The 23,410-nt window shown below is 41.5% G+C and overlaps 1 protein-coding gene across 17 annotated transcripts in view; it reads left to right on the top strand.

The window, feature by feature from the left end:
* Positions 1-23,410, top strand: part of GRIP1 (glutamate receptor interacting protein 1) — a 386,720-nt gene that overhangs the window by 350,020 nt on the left and 13,290 nt on the right. For all 17 annotated transcript variants that reach the window (XM_069974745.1, XM_069974727.1, XM_069974717.1 and 14 more), the window contains 6 exons: positions 1,263-1,332; positions 3,895-4,040; positions 5,153-5,297; positions 7,333-7,472; positions 16,409-16,594; positions 21,186-21,342. In XM_069974745.1, coding sequence (XP_069830846.1) covers positions 1,263-1,332; positions 3,895-4,040; positions 5,153-5,297; positions 7,333-7,472; positions 16,409-16,594; positions 21,186-21,342 — 844 coding nt within the window. The remainder of the gene's footprint in view (positions 1-1,262; positions 1,333-3,894; positions 4,041-5,152; positions 5,298-7,332; positions 7,473-16,408; positions 16,595-21,185; positions 21,343-23,410) is intronic.

The following is a 23,410-nucleotide window of genomic DNA, read 5'->3' as shown; positions in this document are numbered from 1 at the left end:
CCATCAGTGGAAGTCTGTGAGATTACTTAGATAGGCAGAGCAGGTGGCCAGGGAGTTAATCGTTGTGCTAGTGTACCTCCTGATCCCAACAGGTCTCAGCAGTGAGACTAAGTGGGATCAATAACTTTTGACTGGTAACATGTCAATTGTTTTTTGGTAATATGAGCTCTTTAAAGTAGTCATCTCCCAGCTCTCTCAACAGCTTCTGGGATAAGATGTGGATCAGCATCTTGTCTACACACAAGCATGGAAACAGGACTTGGGCATTAATATGTTTACTTCTGGTTGAAGCTGGAAGATATTCATCTTTCATAAGATGTCCACAGCATGCCAAGAGCCCTATTACACCAACAGATTATCTGACAGATTTTTGTTGAGCTAAAGCCAGGAATGGACTATAAACAGAGAACAGGTCATAAAGGAAAGACTGAGATTTCTCCTCTTTTCAAATCCATTCCTGGCTTTGGCTTCAAAAAATCTGTCAGATAATCTGTTGGTGTAATATGGCTCTAAGAAAAGAATTTTATGATCCTGACACTTTAGTATAGATACCCTCTCCTTCTCCATAAATTCTACCCAGAATCCTCAGAGCCTTGTTGGCATTGTGGGGCAGACTTCAGCACGCACACCCAAGGCGTGCTTCCTCTCAGCCGAAGGGAAGTGCACCTCGGGTGTGCACATGAAACGATCGCCGTCCACATCCACACCAGATATGAAATAAAGCTTTTCTAAATTTACATTAACGTGGTAAGTGCCATGTTTCTTCTATATTTCAAGTATCATAGATTTCAAAGTCTGGCATATAGAACATGCCCCTCTTAATACATCTGGTGCATCTGACCACACTCCTACTGTAAGCTTGTGAGGCGCTAGTCTTAATAAATTTCCCCTTATGCTTTTAGAAAATACATATGTTTTATGTATGGTTATAACTATACGTAAGATCACAATATAAAACCTTTATAAGACCACAATCCATTAAAAAACCACAAGGCATGCAGCTGTCCTACATAATTTATAGACTATATAGTGCAAATAAAATCTGGAATTGTCCACAGTAAGAGAAGGGATGTCCATTATAAAATGGACACCTTTGTAATCCAAAAGTCTCTCCTTTCACACATTTCCTTCTGAATGCACAGAGATTGCCTCTCTTGCTTACATGTCAGCAAAAATCTACAAATAGACCATTCTATAAATGTTCAATAGAAAATGTTGCATTGGTTTTTACTACAAGAATAACTAGTGTCTCTTTCTTGCAGCTCCGTCCAGTAGGAAAAACGGCGATCCTCTAGTTATTTCAGATATAAAGAAAGGCAGTGTTGCACACCGGTAAGTGCCGTGCTACAGAATTAACATCCAAGGGTTTTCTTCTAGAAATAATCACTGAACAGTCCTAATGAGGGACTGGGAATACCAGACCAAACACAAATCAATAATAAGCACAGATAGGTCCCTAATAATTCTAAAACATAACTTTTACTGATATACTAAAAAGCACAAAGAAATTCCAAACTTAAACCTTGTGAAAAAACCTCCACCTTATAAAAACCAGGCATATGGAGCCCCATATACGTATTAAAGCATGCCACATATAAATACATACATGAATACACACAACCATATAAACAGTAAAAACCGAAGTGTGTAGCGTGTATCCACCTGTAAGGCTAGAAATCACGGTATAGATAATAAGACCGTCTAAATTTGGGAGCACCTGACCCTAAGGGTCCCTATTGGGTGCACCACAACTAGCCCTACTCGCTCAGGGACTGTCGGAGTTATCGCCCTAGAAAGGGCGGCCCCTGCCCCGTACTAATACTACACCTCTATCCCTATATTACCCCTACCTAAGCTTAGGTAGGGGTAATATAGGGATAGAGGTGTAGTATTAGTACGGGGCAGGGGCCGCCCTTTCTAGGGCGATAACTCCGACAGTCCCTGAGCGAGTAGGGCTAGTTGTGGTGCACCCAATAGGGACCCTTAGGGTCAGGTGCTCCCAAATTTAGACGGTCTTATTATCTATACCGTGATTTCTAGCCTTACAGGTGGATACACGCTACACACTTCGGTTTTTACTGTTTATATGGTTGTGTGTATTCATGTATGTATTTATATGTGGCATGCTTTAATACGTATATGGGGCTCCATATGCCTGGTTTTTATAAGGTGGAGGTTTTTTCACAAGGTTTAAGTTTGGAATTTCTTTGTGCTTTTTCTTCTAGAAAATAGAGTATAAGATGCTTTCCATAATATTTTTTTGGGAAAAAAAGACACTTTCATCCTAATAGCATGTCTCAGGCATCATGTCTTGCAGCACATGTGTGTTTACACTATGGTGCCATGATGCTTATCCTAGAATCCATACTGCTTGGCAAGATGCATGCATAGGCTCTACAGTATAAATCATGTCCAGGAAAAAAGATGACAGCAAATTGCATAAACAAACACCATCCCCAAGTGGCGCCCCCTGACATCTGTTTCTATGAACCATTTTTAATGCAACTTATATTCAGGGCTGTAAAAACACACACAGCCCAAAAATTGGATTGTGTCCTGTTTTAGTAAGAAAAGTATTTTTCTCTGAAACTAGAAGAGCTTGTACAGGTTATAAACACAGTAATTGTTGCTAATATGTTCAGATAGGGGTCTGAGCTGTAGATATATTACTTATAGGGGTTATTTTTATCATATAGAGTGTGTCCATTTTTCAGATCCCTGGCTGAGTTTACTGGGGAAGCCACAGCCAGCCAGGCACTTTCACTGCACAGGTATTATATGACAACCATTCAGATGAAAGTCTGTCCGTGTAATAGATGGACATCCTAAGAGAGGGGTTCCAAGCAAAGGACCCTCCTCTATGGCAATCATATGCCCTAACAGGAAGTATGAACAAAAACTGCTCCTTTATCATGTGTTTAGCTTTCCTGTTTATTTGTGGAGTCCAGGTTTGTCTTGATGTTTGGGATAAGCATATGTATTCTAGGATGTGACCTTTAGACTGTACAGTGTCCGCTAAATGCTAAAAGGTCTTGTGATCGAGGCATCTTTTGCATGCTTATGAATAACATATCCCATGCCAATATGGTGTACGTTTTTTATTAGTGGTTCTTAAACTGTAGGTTCAGTACTGAAAGATAAGTTAATCGATTTAGTGAGAAACTATATGTAAATAATGGATTGTATGGCACTATTATCCTGGAGTGGGTCAATAATCCAAGAAAACTGTCTAAATGACCATTGGGAAGATTAGCAGAAGAACTTAACAGAGTGATCCAAAGTTTTGTGTGAATATTAGAGTGCAACCTGAGCATGCTCAAGTCCAATCATTCAACATTTGAATACTGGTGGCTGAAGAAGTTGGATGCAGCCCAAGGGAGTCCTAGAAAACATGTATACAGCCTATCGCTTTATCCATTGTATCAATGTTTTTCAAGGTTTCCCTGGGCTGCATCGAACTTCAGGCACCAGTATTCAAATGCAGCACAATCGGACTTGAGCGTGCTCATCTCTAGTCAATATATGAGAAACTTCACCTGCTCTGCCTTATCAGATAGATAGATCCAGGCAGCTGGATAGATAGCATTATCATGGAGACAAGTTGCCTTTAAAGAGGTTGTCTGAGATTAGAAAAATAGGTCTGCTTTTGTTTCCCATCGGGAGCAGTACCACTCTTTGGTTTGGTATGTATTAGCCCTATTGGAGTGAATAGGGCCAAGCTGTATTTTCAGGTACAGTCCATAAGGCAAGCATGGTGCTGCTTCTATTCTTATACAATCTTGGTTTGTATCTGTCCTAATCAACGTAACACATTTATAACACATAAAGTCAATTTGATGGATTAGGAAAAGCAAGTTAAAAGTACATCTAAAATGTATGACTTCATAAAAACAGCACAGGCACCCTGGAACTGGGCGATAAACTACTTGCCATAGACAACATCCGGCTGGACAATTGTTCAATGGAAGATGCAGTTCAGATATTACAGCAATGTGAAGATCTTGTTAAGCTGAAAATACGCAAAGATGAAGATAACTCAGGTGGGTGAGCAGATCAATGCTTCTATTAATGCTGTTCTTTTTGCTTGTGTCATTTCCTGCTGAGACTATAAAGAAGATACAATTTTGCATGAACATGGCCTGATGTTATGTGAGAATGAAATAGTTCCTCAGTCTTGCTCCATCTGGACTATTCTTTGTTCTGAATGGCGTTCCTTCCATGTCATTTTAACATAGGAATGGTCTAGGGAGTAGCTATAGGGGTTGCAGACCGCGGGAGGGCAACAAGGCCTCTCTGCCACATAAGATCACTATTATAAATAGCACATGATAGATTAGGGGCCCTGTTACAGATTTTGCATCAGGAAGCAGAAACTATGTTATACTATGCATAGTGTTTCTATCTTCTGATGGATTTTTGCCACCCAGTTTAATCTATATAGTTGCAATCACCTCCTTTTTGAGGTTTCTGCAACATACCGAAGACTTGACAATTCTTTCAGGAGTCTGGGTGGTCTCCTCTTTACCCTTGAGCCTCCCGGACAATTATTATAAGTATCAGGTGACAAACAGAATCCGCATCCTAGTACACGTAGTACATTGTGACTTTTTTCTTAAAAATTTATTTTTTAATCTTAATTTTTTCTATGGTTAAACTCACATCTGAACTGGCAAATTTAGTGGAAAAAATTGTCCCGCGTGCACCTCAGTTTTTCCCGTCAATATGACGGACATGTCGATGGAACAAATCTGGAAGAACTTTTGGCTTTTATTTTAACTGTCTCACTGTGAGTATAAATAGTTCAAATTAAGTTAGATAACCACAATATTTTTTAGCTATAAAACCATACAATGAGCAACCCTGGCTTTATGGGTTCATGGGGGTGCCAGAATTTTTCCCCCAGAAATGTTTTCCATTAAGGCAGTAAACGTGAACATTCAGTAGTTTAATGACCAGCAGGGTTCTTATGTGATTGCCAGATCCTTGAGTGGAGAAAATATGTTTCGCCCCAGTAAAGCTAAAAGCCTGGCTGCAGAGTACATGGATGGCACACTGACTAATAAAGATGCAATGCAGTTAATCTCCTAAGTGTCTGTACTTAATTACAAATTATCTCAGAAGTGAAACTGAGACACAATTTTCACACTTCTAGATGAACAGGAGAGCAGCGGAGCCATAATTTACACCGTAGAGCTGAAGAGATACGGAGGGCCCCTGGGAATTACAATTTCAGGCACTGAAGAACCTTTTGATCCAATTATCATTTCAAGCCTTACTAAAGGTGGACTAGCGGAAAGGTAATGTTACACTGTCTATCTATTCTATCTGTCTGTCTGAGAGGATGCAATGTATTTTATAACATATATAAGTGACCACACCAAGTATTAAGAAGGGTAAATAGGTAAATGCTATAACATAGTAACGATTGAGGATTAGATTAACATGAAAAATGGTTTATTTTCTAGTTGTTTATAAGTTGTTGTCTTATTAAACTTTACTTTATAAGTTGTCTTATAAAGTCATCTGATTCTATACATATTATGACCCCAGTTTTTTACCTATTTCTTAAATACTAAGAGCTTGTTATATGCTCACCTGCTGCTAATAATTCAGAAAATCCGCAATTATAATATTGCAGGAGTTGAGCCCACTCTGGACATAATAACAAAAACCTTTTGCATTTGTACAATGCTTTAGTAAAATGATGAAATGTAAAAGGTGGTGGTGAGTCATTCTCTACCCAAGGCTGGGATGACTTGACAATTGCTGCCTCTTGACATGTATATGTTGGCAAACAGTCAAAATAGAATGCAGATGTATATGTGCATGGACAGTTACAGGATCCATTGGCTTCAGTGGGCCAAACATAGATAGTGACTACACTCAGGTAATTTTGCAAACGTGTATGTATATGTTCACAGGCTGCGGTGTGCTGTGCTTTTGTGTCCAAGAAAATATAGACACACGAAAAGTTACCCAAACTTAGTTACTAGTTGACTAGGTTTAGGTCATTATAGTCAATGGGAGTCTGTGCATGTATAAGTTTTCATCCGTTTTGAACGTCTGTCAACATACATATGTGACAGAAGCAACAATTGTGATGTGAATGAGCCCCTTCATGAGGGTTTAAGTTCAAGAACAAAGAGCTTGACTTAAAGTGACACTTTCACCCCCTTTGTGCATTCTGACATCTCTACACAGGTGTAAAGGGTAAATTTAGCAGTTTTCATACCATATTTCATATCATACGTCATGATGCTTGTTCAAGTAAAAAGTGTCCTTTTATCAACTGCAGATTGTATTAAGTGGGCGTGACCTCACAGCTTTAGCGCCACTTAGCCCCGCCCATATCGGCCACTTAAAGGGGTTGGGGTCTAGACCTTTTGGCCAGCCTGTTCCAATAGCCGGCAAGGGACGGGGCCAACTGTGGTGTTGTGGGCGGGACTAAGTGGCGCTGCTACCACAAGGCCCCGCCCACTTAACACAATCTGCAGTTGATAAAAGATGACTTTTTACTTAATCAAGCACCATGACGTATGATCTAAAATAAGGTATGAAAACCGCTAAATTTACCCTTTACACCTGTGTAGAGAAGTCAGAATGCAAAAAGGTGTTACCACCAACATCAGAAAGTTGATCAAAGCTGAATATTTCTACCAGAATTCCCAATCCTCATGTAACTTTAACTAGTCCTAGCACCTTGAGAGGAGGAAGTAAGCGCCGACCTGTGAGATCAGCGCTTGTTTCATCCTCGTTATCCGCTTCCTGCCTGTGCTATTACATGTACAGAAAGTGAGCAGAGGGAAGGGGCGTGGGAAGCTGCAGAAGGGGCTGCCCGGACAATCCTTAGATTGTCTCTGTGGCCCATTGAAGTCAGAGGCAGTCTGCTGCCACTGCTTCTATTACACAGACATATCGGCTTATGGTGTTCCATCCGGGCCTTCAGATATCTCCAAATTGTAATGCATATTAGCATTAGAATAGACATTACAATTGGAGAAGCAGCCTGTGTCAGGAGTGCTGCTGCTGCTGCTGCACAGTGAGGCAGAGAAATCAGCCATTGATATTTACAGGCATTGAACTCCACGCTGCTCCTTCCCAGGTGCTGAGAAAAGCTGGAACCAGTCCTGGGGTAATTGAGAAAAAGTTTCCCAGGACAGGAACCAGCTTTTATAGGCGCCCAGTGAGGAGCGACATGGACTTCACAGGCAGCCATCTGATAAGCCAACTGCCGAGCTAAGGAAGCGATTCGCTTTGTTTTTACTGTAAAATCTTTAGTTTGCACAATTCAATTTTTCTGCTTTTTTTTTCTTTCCCTTTTTTTTTTTTTAGAACGGGTGCAATCCACATAGGGGATCGAATTCTAGCCATAAATAGTAACAGTCTGAAAGGAAAACCTTTGAGTGAAGCTATTCATTTACTGCAGATGGCAGGAGAAACAGTTACTTTAAAAATCAAGAAGCAAACAGATGGTAAGCCACATCATTGGGAAATTTATGTAACAACCTAAATTACAAAAATTATCAAAAAGAGAATGTCTACTACTACATTATATCAAAACAAAAATGATCCATTATTAGTCCAAGGTTCTCTGATGTGTTTCATAAAACGCCATTCCTTAGTTGTCAGACCAGTCCACCTTCTTCCATTGCTATGTGGTCTAAATGTGATGTTCTTAGGTGAATTGTAGGCATTTTCAGCTGCAGACAGGAGTCAACAGCAAGGATTGTATGTTCGTACACCTTGTTACTATAGCGAGTGCTAACTGTTTAAGCAATTTGTGCTCCCATAGACCATGAATGGAGCTGCAGTGTGCTTTCCCCTCTAACGCCTCAATTCAGCTGGGAGAGTTGGTTTCCTGTGCGGATAGTTATTGAGCGCTAGAATATCCCTTTAACCCCGTCACTTGTCAGAGATTTTTGGTACATTTTTTTACTTCTTACATTCTAAACCATAACTCTTTTATCTTTTCATATACGGCATCATTAGAAGGGTTGTGCTTTCCAGGACCAATAGTACTTCATTTTACCATCAATGTACAGAATAACACAAACAAAATTATTTGTGAACTGAAATTAGAATACTTTGGCTTTGGTGATCCCTTGTCAAGTCGCAATACTCGCAACTGAGTTAGACTGACATAAAAGGGGCCACCCTGGTCCTAATACTCGCAACTAAGTGGGACTTAAGGGGCAACATAACAAGGTGGTTTGGTGATCTCCCCGCTAGGAGGCACCCCTTAGCAATGGGTTTCCTTACCAGTAGGGATATCTGGCTATTCCTGTGTTTTGAGACTCATGACTAAGTCTCCACGGACCCTTTTTTTTTTGCATATCCAAATTTTTTATAGGGCAATGAATCAATGGAGACTTTTGAACTCAGTACTCAATTAAATTTTTTTCTCAGTGATTGTTATGTTTTGCTGAAATTAGAAAAATGATATGTTGAAATGATATGTTTTCTTTATTGCGCAGGTCAGGACAATTACTGTGATACCCATTTTTAACTTTTTTATTGTTTATTAAAAAATAAAAAAGAATAAATGAATCTCCATATTCTAAATTCTGATCATATTAATACCAGTTTGGGATATATGGGACATTTTGGGAAAAGGGTGTGATTTGAACATTTATTAGGGCAGGTTTTCTTTTTACTTTAAATTTATTTTTATCTTTACACTTTTTAAAGCGATTGTACCATCAGACCTATGTAAAAAAAAAAAAAGTTCCATACCATATCTTTTTTTTTTTATGACTTGTATTTTATTGAAAAATTTTCAAAGGTAACACTTTGTCACAGTCAAATTAAAGAAGAACTTGAAAGCCCTATAGGGCCAAAACATCAGAACACAGTGAAATAAGTACAGTTATAACAATACAACCAAACAAACATTTTTGCAGCACGTGTACCATGTGTTATAATAAGTGTAAACAAGGATCAGAAGTCCAAATTGCGTCCCCCACAGTCCAGAACACTCAGCCATAGGTCTAGGTATAAAAGCAAAAGTAAACTGAAAGTAAACTGAAGTCAGCTAAACAGAAATGTCACAACTAAAGGATATTGTGGCAAATACTGTTATGGTCAGGGATGTGTGTAATCCGTCCATTTACACCAGTTGTTCCTAACAGCCATAAGCCTGTCGGTTCGTGTGGCGATAGAGAGTTCCATATTAAAATTAAAGTTTACCGCAGCTTCAATCTCCGCCACACTGGGGACTTCCTCAGACTTCCATCGTTTGGCAATAGCTGTTCTAGAGGCCATGAGAATATGTAACATAACCGTCATGTCTGAAATTAGGAAGTCGTCAGCCGCCAGAGAAAGAAGGGCCAACCCTGGAGTCCAGCTCACTGGGAACATCAGTACCTTGTTTACAAGTGCCCTAATTTTGTCCCAGAATGGGGACACAATTGGGCATTCCCACCATACATGGATCAAGTTCCCCACTGCCTTCTTACATCGCCAACACAAAGGTGAGGAATCTGGGTAGATTTTAGAAAGACGGTAGGGTGTTAGGTACCAGCGGTACACCAATTTTCTAGATGCTTCCAGATGGCCAATGCAGTGTGACAGTTTGGAGACTACGGTGAACATTCGATACCAACTTTCCTCATTGGGTGTTATATTTAGGTCTCGTTCCCATTTGCTAACAAACGGAAGGGTGTCAAGTCTGGGTTGTAAGGCCTTATATGCCATAGATATCGATTTAGTAAGGAGCTGCGGACTAAAGAAGTGACGCTCGTAATGGGATTTTCCAGGATCTTTTTCAACCTTTATGTCCCTCATGCAGTGTCGTATCTGTAGATATTTATAGAAATCCCTATTAGGGATATTATATTTCACAACTAAATGTGCGTGGGGTACCAATATACCATTGTCGTATAAGTCTCCTATTGTTTTGATGCCTTTGTCTATCCAGGTCTGAAAATTAGAGTGCGGGATAAGATATTCCAGCATCTTCAGGGGCAGAGTAAGTGGGCGTATGGGGAGTATTTCTGTTTTCACAATATCTTTATTCCACACTCTCAAACCCGCCAAAATGGTGGGTGAGATCCCTGTAGGTGAGTTGGTTGTTAGTCTAGATACCCACAGTACTGTACCAAGATCTGCGGTGTTCATAAAAGTAGATTCTATCCCTACCCATAAGTTAGGGGTCCCTTTCGAGAACCAATGTCTGAGTTGTTCCAGAACTGAGGAGTAGTAGTACTTAACAACATCAGGACATCCCAGACCCCCCTGGTGTACTGGTTGGCACATCACTCTCTCCGACACCCTCATTCTTTGCCCACCCCAGATAAATTTATTGAGGACTTTCTGTATCCTCCGCAGCACAGTCATTGTCATAGGGATTGGGAGGTTTCTGAAAAGATATAGAACTTTGGGGAGAAGCATCATCTTCACGGCAGACACCCTACCTATCCAAGATATGAGCAATTTTAAATATTTTCCAACATCTTTATGTAGGGACTCTAACAGAATGGAGGAGTTAACTGTAGCTAGTTTGCTAAGGGGATACGTTAATGTGATCCCCAAATAGGGAATCTTTCCATCAGACCATACATAGGGATATATTCGCTGTAGGTGGGATTTTAAAGAGTCTTTCAGGCCCATATTAAGGATAAGTGACTTGGACGGGTTGACTTTATAATAGCTCACTTCACCAAAGCGTTTTAAAATATTGGTAACTATCTGTAAAGATGTCGCAGGAGCGGACAAAGCTAGGATAATGTCATCGGCAAAGAGGCAGATTCGATGATCCTGCTTGCCTATCTGGATTCCAGATATGCCAGGGTCCTCTCTAATGTGCTGGGCAAGGGGTTCCATCGCTAGGACAAAGATGGTCTGGGAGAGCGGGCATCCTTGCCTGGTCCCGTTGGAGATCTGAAAGGGGGATGACATGAGTCCTTAAGAATAAATTTGAGCTGATGGGTTAGTGTAAAGTGCCATGATAGCCCGTAACAGTGGGCCTCTGATGCCAAACTTTTCTAGCACTGAGCTCAGATAGCCCCAGTGGATCCTATCAAACGCCTTCTCCGCATCCAAGGTGAGGAGCAGAGAAGGCGTTTGCCACCTTTCCACAACCGCCATCAAGTTAATGAACCTACGGGTGCCGTCACATGTTTGGCGCCCCTTCACAAATCCAACTTGATCACTGGAGATCAACCCAGGCATGATATCTGCTAATCTAAGTGCCAGTAATTTTGCATATATCTTCAGGTCTCCATTTAGGAGAGAAATAGGCCTAAAATTGGCCGCTGTATCTGGGGACTTCCCCGGTTTGGGTAGTGTGACCACCAATGCCTTTAGCATCTCGGGAGGAATTATGCCGTCTTGCATTATAGAGTTAAACTCTCTTACTAGGGACGGGACTAAGATAGTGCTATGTGTTTTAAAATATTCGTTGGGCAGACCGTCTGGTCCTGGTGATTTGTTATTCTTGAGAGATTTAATAACAAAGTGGACCTCTGTGGTGGTTATAGGCCGTGATATAGTTTCTAATTGGTCAGGGGATAGAGAGGGAAGGGTGATACTATGGAGAAAATTATCTATCAATTCCTGATTGGGTTGTGGGGTAAAGTGATCATCTTTTAGGTTATATAAGGTTTCATAGTATTCGGCTAGGACATTAGCAATTCCTTGAGGGTCCATAATTTTAGTTTTATGCGTATTATAAATAAACGGGATACTTGCTCTAGCAGCTCTATCCTTAAGTTGTTTGGCAAGTAGTGCCGACGGCCTACTTCCCTGCCAATAATACTGCGATTTCAGCTTTTTAAGGTTAATTCGAATTTATAAGCATTAAGTTCATCAGAAACTTTTGTTATCTCTTTCGCCCTATCCGCATTGAATTTCTGTTTGTTTAGTCTATGTAGGTCGGATAGGCGGGTTTGTAATGCTACAAGTTTTTCAAGTCTCTGGCGTTTATCATGAACTGCTTGCTGTATAAAATGACCCCTAATGGTTGTCTTGTGGGCGCACCAAACAGACATGTCGCTCACCTCCCCATTATCATTAAAGTCAAAGTACTCTTGTAGAGACTGCTTTGTGGCTGTGCAGTATTTTGGGTGATTTAAAATAAAGGTATTAAGCCTCCATACAGTGTTTTTGGGGGCACTAAATTGTTCAGAAAGTTCCATGGTTATCGGAGCATGGTCCGACCATGATATATCTCCAACATCTGAGGAAAGTACATTAGGTATAAGTAAGTGATCAATTAGAAAGTAGTCTATACGTGAGTACGATTTCCTCGGGTGTGAGAAGAAAGTATAGTTGTTAGTGGAAGGATGTTGTAATCGCCAAATATCATATAATCTATTTTTATGTAAGGTTCGAGCGAATATAGTGGGTTCCTTAGAGACAGATGAGGATGTGGAGTCCACTGACGGCCATACAACCTTATTGAAATCTCCCCCCATAATCACATATCCCTTCTTAATCCTGTTCATAATTGCTAATGAATTCATCAAAAAGCTATGTTGTCGTTTGTTTGGAGCATAAATTGCTGTAAGAGTATATGTGACGTTGTTAAGCAAGCAGGTCAGCATGACATATCGACCTTTTGGGTCCAACACACTGTGTGTAATTGTCACCGCCACAGAATCTCTGATAGCAATGGTAACTCCCCCTTTTTTCCCGGATGCTGCAGCAGAGTAAACATAGGGGAAATTTTTATGTTTCAGGCGAGGAATGTCAGCTATATTGAGGTGTGTCTCCTGTATAAACAGGATGTCCGCGTTGTGCGATCTAGCCTCCCTCCACAACATGGACCTTTTAAATGGAGAATTCAGCCCTTTGGCATTTAAGGATAATAATTTAATACCCATTTTGGAAGATGATGAATGCGCTCTATGCAGCTACCGGAAGAATCGGGGTCTGTCACCTGAGAAACCGCTCGTGGTCTGGACGAGTGGGAAGGACGATGATCCACTAGCACAAGGCTGCAAGTAAACAAGCAAAGAATAAAAACATAAGAACCAAAATAACACAAACAGATAAAACAGTCTGTGATGTAGACTATATGTCTGTCCTTGGGGGGAAAGGTCATCATAACCAACAACAACCCGGTTACATGCCCTTCACAGCCATTCAGCATAGAGCAACACTAGCACCAATCAAAGCAATAATTGAAAGAAACTCATAACAAACTCAGGCTAGGTGTGTGTCTAGCCTCCGGGGTATCAAGGCCTCATGCCGCCTGTATTAGGGTTTCTTCTTCCTGGTATGGACTGTGGTCCATTCTTGGGTCAGCGTCGTGTGAGGTCTCTTCTCTTGTGGCGATGAAGAAGGTGAGTCAGCAGTTGTGGCAGAGATTAAGTCCCATTCTTGACATAGCTTCATGGCGGATTCAGGAGTTGGCGCTACTTTTATGGAGCCTTTATACGTAATGAGAAGTTTCACCGGAAACCCCCATTTGTAGGAGATAGCATTATCTCTAAGTAATTTAGTGCTTTGAGCGAATAGTCTGCGCCTAGCCAGGGTAGCCGCGGAGAGTCTGCAAAAATAGATATGGATTTGTACTTGTCTAGAAGCGACGGTTCCTTTCTGGAAGCCATCATAATCTGCTCCTTAATATGGAAAAAATGAATTCTCACGATAACGTCTCTTGGAACATCCCTGCTTAAGTTCTTGGGTTTGGGCAAGCGATGCACCCTGTCAATGATAAGATCTGAGTTGGATGCTTGAGGCAGGAGACATGAGAAAAAAATCAACCACAAATTCCAATAGTGCATCTTGTTTGACCGTCTCAGGTATGCCCCTCAGACGCAGGTTATTCCTGCGGGACCTGTCCTCTATATCAGCTAGCTTCATCTTTAGTAGTTCCACCTCCTCCTCTAGGTCATTAGTGATGTCCACCACCTCATTATGGGCTGTCGCATATTCACCCATTTTGTTCTCTATATGGGACGTTCTGTCCCCTAGGGAGTTCATGTCCCTCTGCATGTCAGCTCTTACTTCTTTTATGTCGCTTTGCAGCGTGCTTTTCAAGTCCTCTATAAAGGTTTTCAATATGGCGACTGTAACTGGGGCTTCACCGTCATGCATAATGCCTCCAACATTAACAGCAGGAGCAAGAGGCCCGGCTTTGTTTCTCACAGGAGTCCCTTTCCAGGAGTGGGGTGTAGGAGGCAGAGAGGGGGTATCGAGGTCCACTAGTGTGTCCAGCAGTATGGATTGCTGTGCTGCGTCATCACTACCGGCCGCCATATTCACCACAGCTTCAGAGTCATCTGAGGTGCAACTGCTATCTGAGGAGGGTAGAGACAGCAGGGGGTCTTTCAGTGACATTCCGCCACTCACCTCAGGATTCCGTGATGTCTGGAGAGCCGGGAAATCCTCTCTTACCTCTGGCTGCGTGGACCTGCTCGCCTTGTGCTGCCGGCCGTCGGCGCCATCTTGCCCATGCTCCTTAACATTGAAGAACTTGGTAAGTTTCTGTGCGCTTTTGCGTTTATATTTCCCCATTGCAGATGGGATATTCGGGTTCCCCGTTAGCTCAGACACCTGATGGGTATGTTCTGTTCCAAACAACAGCGCTCTGATCGGTTGTTTTGGCCGGTTTTAGGCTGTGGTAAGCGGGAGCTCTTCTCTCTTGCTTCCTACTCCATCCACAACAGCGTTCCATACCATATCAGCGATGGCGCGGTCCTTTTCTTTTTTCTAAATTCCACCCAGTTCCTGCAATCGACGCTATTTTTTTTTTTTTTTTTTGTGCACCGGCCAGTCTCTATGCACTGGAGGCAGGCCTGGTGCCCCCAGTGTGACAATATTCTCTCCCCTCAGTGACGTGGCCCTGCTTTATTCTAATGGAGGCATGTCGTCACACTGGGAGTGCCGGGCCTGCCTCCAGTGTTTAAGTCCCCCTTGGGCACTATAAAAATACAATCATTAGCAGGTGGGGCAGCCCTTATTCCTCTTTTATCTGTGCTTTAGAAAATAGTTTGTGGCTCATGTCTTCTCAGCCACTTAGGGCCCTATTCCACCGGATGATTATCATTTGCATAATCATTAACGATCTCAAACGACCGCTATTGCAAAAGACCTGAAAACGTTCACTCATTTCCATGGAACGATAATCGTTACTTATGATCGTAATTGCAATCGTTTTTATTCGCTATTTATTTGCTATTGCGTTTGTATCTATTGCAAACGACCGAATGATGTCTTATTCAATGCGAACGTTTCGCAACCGAGCAACGAGAAAAATAGGTCCAGGTCTTCTAAAGCAATCAACGATTTCTCGTTCGGTCGTTAATCGTTAACTACATTTCAACCGAACAATTATCGTTTAGATTCGAACGATTTAACGATAATCTGAACGATAATCGTCCGGTGGAATAGGGCCCTTAGTACACAAAGGTCACTGTGACAGGATTGAAGACTCCTGAGCTCCAGAACAGGAGCTGGGAGGTGCGTAAAATAAAATATAGAAGGGGGCAGAAGTTTTCTAACTTTTGTTCTCCCTCCTGTATGTGAGTGCTGCACACTGATAATTTATTTAGAGCTCCTGGTGCCCAAGTGTGCTGATTTGTTAATCTTCTAGACCAGACAACTTTGCAATCTGTGAAAGTGGTTGCCCTATGTCCACACAAGCACTGCTGCGACACTCATAGCAGCTACAACTGGCACTGACAGACAATGCAGGAATTAGCCAGTTTAGTGGCAGTTTATGATATGGGCACATTAGGCGGACCTGGGCCCCAATTTTCCCCTTGAAACTTTGCTTTGTAATTCTGTGATATAAAGACTGTGTGTGACACCATAAGGGCTCTGTAGAAAGTTGTACCATAGGTAGAAAGTTGACAATCAACATCATTGGGTGGGCGTGGGGGGAAGACTCACAGATTATGGCTGGGTTCACACACAGTATATTTCAGACAGTATTTGGTCCTGATGTCAGGTCCTCATAGCAACCAAAACCAGGAGTGGATTGAAAACACAGAAAGGCTCTGTTCACACAATGTTGAAATTGAGTGGATGGCCGCCATTTAATGACAAATATTTGCTGTTATTTTAAAACAACGGCTGTTATATTGAAATAATGGAAGTTATTTACTGTTATATGGCGGCCATCCACTCAATTTCAACATTGTGTGGACAGATCCTTTCTGTGTATTTAATCCACTCCTGGTTTTGGTTGCTATGAGGACCTGACATGAGGACCAACTACTGCCTAAAATATACTGTGTGTGAAACCAGCCTATGAATGTGAAATACACAGTACTCTGCTTCCACTGCAGCTAAACAGTGATTTTATGAAAACTGCAAAAAAATAACGTTTCAAAGCTCTAGAATTATGGTAATGCTTGTCATTGCCATCCATTTGCCCACTGTAACCAATTAATACATTTAATATCAAGTAGAATGCTCTCCTCTTCTGTCTATCCGAAGAAATATTTTCTTTCTCTTTCAGCTACTAGCCCAAAAGCATTTACACCAACTAGTAGAATAAGTGAGCTGTGTGATGCTGAAGATGATACCCCAGTTACCCAGAAGTCCAGCAACCTTTCAGATATCTATTCCACCACTGTGCCAAGTGTAGACAGTGCAGTTGAGTCCTGGGACGGCTCTGCTGTGGACACTGCTTACGGAAGCCAAGGTAACTTGTGACAAATGCTCTGTTGTGTATCTCAGGTAAACTACAAAGGTGGTGAAATAATACTGCGGATCTACCATAACTAGATACGGATCATTGTTATTAGAGACTCTGGGTTGGCTATTAGTAACAGTTACAGCATTCTGACTACAGTTCTGATTGAAACCTCTATGATCATAATTCATTTATAAGCAAGTGTAGGGTTATAGTCCCATGTTCACAGTAGTATTGCTTTTCTTTGTTTAGAGCCTAGCTGATTATATGGGCTCTACAGTTTTGTCCACATTGACTGCATTGGTTTTGCCATATAAATAACATTACCAGGCTTTATCACAGGTGTTTTTCTTGTCATTAACAATCTGATGAGGTCTGGCAATGCTGATTACAAGACAATTACTTTAGACACAGTTGCAGAGCCCATAACATCAGTCCGGCTCTATGTATGTAAACAAATAAATGCAGCTAATACAAGGCTATAGAAACACAGCCTTAGGGTGCTATTACACACTGCAGTTGTGCTTGTGGAATGGATCAAAAGTTCCTCCTTTAATTTGTAAAGTTTTCATCGAGTTGTGATTCCTCAAAAAGTATAGCATGTATTGAATCAGCTGTTAGCTGTACTGTGTAACTAAGAACTACATGCATTTTAGGCCGTTTCAAAACTGAACTGAAAAACTGCACAGTGAGAGCAGCCTAAGGGCCCTTTTACACCAACAGATTAGGCTAGGTTCACACTGCGTTTTCAGCATCCGTTTAACGCATCCGTTTTTTGCAAAAAACGCATGAAAAACGGATTGCAAAAAACTGATTCATTTGTGTGCATCCGTTTTTCCATTGACTTCCATTATAAAAAAAATCGGATCCGTTTTATTTGACGGACCAAAACGGACAAAAAAACGTTGCTGACCCTATTTTTCTGGACGTTAAAAAAAAATGGATCCGTTAAACGGATGCTGAAAACGCAGTGTGAACCTAGCCTTATCAGATTTTTTTTAAAACCAAAGATAGGAATGGATTTGAAAAGAGGAGAAATCTAAGTCTTTCCTTTATTGCCTGTTCTCTGTTTATAGTCTGTTCCTGGCTTTGGCTCAAAAATCTTTCAGATAATCTGTCAGTGTAATAGGGTCCTAACTATTGAGTAGTGGATAGCCATTATGGGCAATTTAGTGCTGTTTTGTATAGCCTTTAAGTAGAAAAGATATATATAGTCAGGGGCGTAGCTAATGTCTCCTGGGCCCTGGTGCGAGAGGTCAACTTGGGCCCCCCCCCCTTTTACGACCAAGTGATGCTACTGGTAGGTGTATGTGTGTGTATGTAAATATATATATACATTCCAAGACAGATATTACCAATAACACCAGCATATAGGAAGTGAAAATATTATCACCATATATATTACCGCCATACTGTTACTGTATACTGAGACCAATATTGCCAATAATACAAGTATACAAGGGGCAAATATTAACGCCACACCACAACCATCACCACCATATTGTTACTGACCAAAACCAGTATACTGAGACCAATAAAACACAGAACCAGATAACAAGTAACAAATATTACCACCACATACTGACTAATACCACCACTGCTGCTACTGAATAAGATCCACTGTACACAGATCACTATCACCTCATACACTCATATAGAGGTGGAAGCAGCTCCACACAGGTTGTATACACCATATACATTACAGTGCAGTTATATCAGGTGACTCACAGGGGACGTCTTCTCTGATCGGAGTTCTTTCCTTTTCATCTTCTTCTCCATCTGCCCTGGGCCGTTATGAGAATTTCTCCGAGCCACAAATCCACAGAATCTGCCAGACAGACATATTAGTCTTCTGACACTGACACCACCCTCATCTCTATACACACTGCACATCTGTACTGTCCCCTTTACACCCTCATTTAGTAGGTATAGTATATATAGATGGCCCCCACTGCATGTTGCACCCCCTTCCCTTATAGATGGCCCCCTCTCCCCCTCTCCCCCTCCCCTTATAGATGACCCCCTCCCCTTATAGATGACCCCCTCCCCTTATAGATGACCCCCTCTACCCCCCCATTATAGATGCCCCCCCTCCCCTTATAGATGACCCCCTCTACCCCCCCATTATAGATGCCCCCTCTCCCCCATTATAGATGCCCCCCTCTCCCCCATTATAGATGCCCCCCTGTTCTCTTTCCCCCCTTATAGATGCCACCCCTCTCCCCCATTATAGATGCCCCCCCTTTCCCCCCATTATAGATGCCCACCCTCTCCCCCCCCATTATAGATGCCCCCCCTCTCCCCCCATTATAGATGCCCCCCTGTTCTCTTTCCCCCCTTATAGATGCCCCCCCTCTCCCCCCATTATAGATGCCCCCCTGTTCTTTCCCCCCTTATAGATGCCCCCCCTCTCCCCCCATTATAGATGCCCCCCCTCTCCCCCCATTATAGATGCCCCCCTGTTCTCTTTCCCCATTATAGATGCCCCCCTTCTCTTCCCCCCAATATAGATGCCCCCTCTCTCCCCCCCATTATAGATGCCCCCCCTTCTCTTCCCCCATTATAAATGCCCCCCCCTTTCCTCTATGCTAAGCAGTATTTAAAAAAAACCAAAAAAACGATCCTCTTCTTCTTCAGGCTTGTCCGGGCCTCCAGCTGATGCGGGGCTGCCGGGGGTGTCCCGTCCTATCCCCGGCAGCGCGGCGCATCAGTGAGCTCCCTGTACGCCGGGGCTGTGACTTCTGACACAGGAAGCGTTTCTGACGTGCGCTTCCTGTGCCGGAAGTCAGGGCCCCAAGCAGCTCACTGATGCGCCGCGCTGCCGGGGATAGGACGGGACACCCCCGGCAGCCGCGCATCAGCTGGGGGCCCGGACGAGCACGCTCTTGTGACTGCAAGCAAATCAATGCTTGCGGTCACAAGAGTAATTTAAGGGGTGAGCAGTGCAGTGGCAAGGGGGGGCCCTCGCGGCGACCGCTGCGACCCTGGTAGCTACGCCACTGTATATAGTAGAAAATATCTTGCCTTCGTATTCTATTGATCTGGTCTGCTACAGACCAGACCAATAGAACACCGATCTAATGGATTGGTGCTCTATTACGTACACAGTATTGATCTCAATGGGAGATCAATGCTGTGTATATAGAAGTCCCCCAGGGTACTTCATATAACTGTATAAAAAAATATAAACTTTTTTATTAATACAAAACCCCCTCCCCTAATAAAAATTTAAATCACCCCCCTTTTCCCATTTAAAAAATAAAAATAAATTAATAAACATGTTTGGTATTGCTGCGTGCGTAATCACCCGAATTACTGAATTATCACATTCCTGATCTCGCACGGTGAATGGCGTAGGCGCAAAAACCCAGAAAATTTGTCATTTTTTGTCACATCAAATCCAGAAAGATTGTAATAAAAAGTGATCAAAAAGTTGCATATATGCAATCAAGGTACTGATAGAAAGTAAAGATCGTGGCGCAAACCATGACGCCTCACACAGTCCCATAAACCAAAGGATAAAAGTGTTATAAGCATGGTCATAGAGCAATTTTAGGGAGCATTTAGATTTTTTAATTTAAGGTTTAAATTTTTTAAAAGACGTCAAATAAAATAAAAGTTATGCAAGTTACATATCATTGTAATCATACTGATTTGAGGAACATAGATAACATGTCTGCTTTACTATAGGGCGAATGGTCTAAACAACTCCCCTCCCCCCCCCCCCATGAAAAAAAAATCTTTTTTTTTTAATTTCAGTGCGCAAATTTTTTTTCCCCGTTTTTTTCCGGTTTTCCAGGTATTTTATGCAAAAATTAAGTCTACCATAGCAAAGTACAATAAGTGGCACAAAAAATAAGGGTTTATGTGGGTCTGTAGGTGAAAAAAAGGGAAGTTCTACGCCCTTTTAAACGCAAGGAGGAAAAAATTAAAGCGCCAAAATGAAAATTTGCCCGATCCTGAAGAAGTTAAAGGAAATATCATAAACACATAGGCCATTGTTATGAAAGGCAGCTCAGTGGGATGCACATACTTACTTTGTAAGGTAAATTCAGATGATGCAGCTGCTTTCCTAGGAGAAGTCACAAGTGTGTTTGCCTACCCCTTGTCCCAACTCTGGCTCATTATCATGTGTGGCACATAGTAATTATAGTATTTCATGTTCCAAACTGGTGACAATGTTTTTAGTCAGTTGTTAGGTCAGGGACACACACAGTACCTTACATATATCAGTTTATGCTTCCAGAACATGTCTTCTTGACCTAGCATATCTAACAGTGTCAGCAGTTTGGAATGTAAATAGCATGACAGATTCTCTTTAATAGAGCCATAGACTGCATTTAAGATCCACATAATGTGTCATGTTTACAACTACAGTCGATTGCTTCTAGTGGTGAATATGGTGCTGTGTGTTGGCATCGTACTGTGGGGTATGGAAGGCTTACTTAGGGGCTCCATGTGCCATTGTACAGCCTCTGTGCATACAAAGTCAGGTCATGACAAATCCCAAGGTCTAAGTAGCCAATGAGCCTGGCTGATATCTATGTAACCTAGTGTTTAGTGATGCTGCCATTTTAATCAGTTCATTTGACTATTTCAGGACCCAATTTCCAAGCCTCTGGATTCAGTTTCAATGCATTTGAATGGAGAAACCCAAAACAGAAGGGCAGTTTGTCCCCTTTGAATAGACCAACCAATAATCACTATCAGGATATAGGACTTAGTGATGATGAGTGGGATAGACCAACAGCCAGTGGGTAAGTTCTGCTCTTTATTTGATGGTTGATGGTACAGTACAGACAAGTCCACCCACTAGCAGAGATGTGCTGCTATCCCTGGTGCCATCACATTTGAGATGTCTCCCTTTAATTACTGCTGACATTTACAGCGCCCACAGGTTTTCCCTTTTTAATTTAATGCTCTGACAGTTTATTGGAGATCAAGTGGAAAGTGCTAGCGCACTGTTTGACAGGGTTAGCAGAAATAAACCTAATTCCTATGGAGAAGCTTTCAGATTGTGTGCTTGGTAAAATTTTATATATGCTGCTTTAAAAAGGCTGCTTCAAGTTCTATACAGGTTGCTAGATAGCAGGTCTTATGCGTCACATCTTTGCTTGGGCATCATGTCTGCACCACCAAGTTGTACCTCTGTATACCATCCTTGTACAGTGCTTTGTTTTTACCATATGGAACTGATATGTCATTACTGAACAGTATTACTAATGCCCCCATTGTGGTCTTTTACCTGTATATCCAATCCCATGATGCTAGGACTCCATATCTACATGTAGCTTACTATACTGACTATAGTGATAGGTAAAATATCTGCTGTACTGTAATTGATACTACAGCTGCAGACTTGAATAGGTTTAATTTGAATAAAATCATACTTTGTAAGTGTCAAATGCAAAATGTGGCTGCTTCCACTGTCTATGACCTCACAGACTGTTGGGACCTGTGCCTTTACTACCACTATTTCACTACAGATATTAAGCTGTAGTAGACTCTAAATGTGTTTCACTAATAGCAGTACTAGAATATAGAAATGCATCTGATAGTCTAGTACAAAGTGGAGAGTTGAAATATGACTGTAGAATCAGACCACACAGTTTGTTTGTAGTCTCTTACTATGGAGACACACAGGTCTAGGTAGAAACAAGAAATTTAGATATGGTGTCTATGCACACCAAAAGGAAGTTGTGATATGAGTAGCCATGATGTACATACCTGTAGAACTACATGTGTTTCTTATTGGCCTTTATTAATCTGTCCATAGCTATAGCCAATTAGCAACAAATCACAGCTTTTAGCGTTTAGACTGTAAGATATATCGTACGAAAAATTCGTTTTGCGATCGTTTTGCAATAGCTTAAGCCTATCTCACACATTGTTTAAATCGGCGAACGACTGTTCACACGGAACGATCTGCGAATTTTTTTGCGAACGATCAACGACGATTTAAAAACATGTTCAAAGATCAAAAGGAACGATTTTTTGCTCGTCGTTTGATCGTTCGCTGCGTTTACACGTACGATTATTGTTCGATAATCGCACGATAATCGTTCCGTGTAAACGCAGCATAACCTCATGCTATTGATGCTTTCAGTTTCCTCCCATCTAACAGCTAAAGACATGATTGTAGCTTTGCTTTTTGGCATGCTGTATAGACGTACACCACCTATCTACTGGCATTCATTAACTAATCAGCTGAGTAAAACTATCTAGGTGCTAAATCTGCTACATTTTTGCTGAATCACAATTCTGCACTTTTTCTCACATTTGTTTGGCCAGCATAAGTGCCCTCTATATGTAAATCACCCCCAAGTGCAGTGTCAGGGAAAACCACAGAACCCTTCTATATAGCAGAGTCCATCTGCAGTGCAGGACTCTGTTTCAGATCTGTTTCATGTCCACATTGTCAGCAGAATTTATTACCACTTTAATAAAGTGACATTTTCAGTTTGCAGCAGTAAGGAGTTTTCACCAATTTTCAGTTATTTAAAGGTGAATTCTATGGCAATGGCTTAACATTCTAAAGCTATGTTCACGCACTAAAATAACAGCCTTTGTTTTCAGTCTTCAATGATTTCCATTAAAATCTATGGAAACAACGGCCATTGGTTTACACAATGTATAAAATAACATTTGTGTCATTAATTTGTGGCTGTTATTGAGCAAACAGCAGCTGATGTTTTACGTTCAGACATGAATAAATAAAAATGTAAAGGTAAACTTAAAATTGCAGGTTCATCAACGATAATCTTATAGAAGTGCATTAGAAAATTGTATAAATAGGAGAAGCAGACTCCATGTAATTTTGGGGTA

The sequence above is a fragment of the Dendropsophus ebraccatus genome, chromosome 1 (assembly GCF_027789765.1).
Source record: "Dendropsophus ebraccatus isolate aDenEbr1 chromosome 1, aDenEbr1.pat, whole genome shotgun sequence".
Taxonomy (NCBI): domain Eukaryota; kingdom Metazoa; phylum Chordata; class Amphibia; order Anura; family Hylidae; genus Dendropsophus; species Dendropsophus ebraccatus.
The sequence above is the reverse complement of the archived record's forward strand: the minus strand, read 5'-3'. Positions and strand labels throughout refer to the sequence as shown.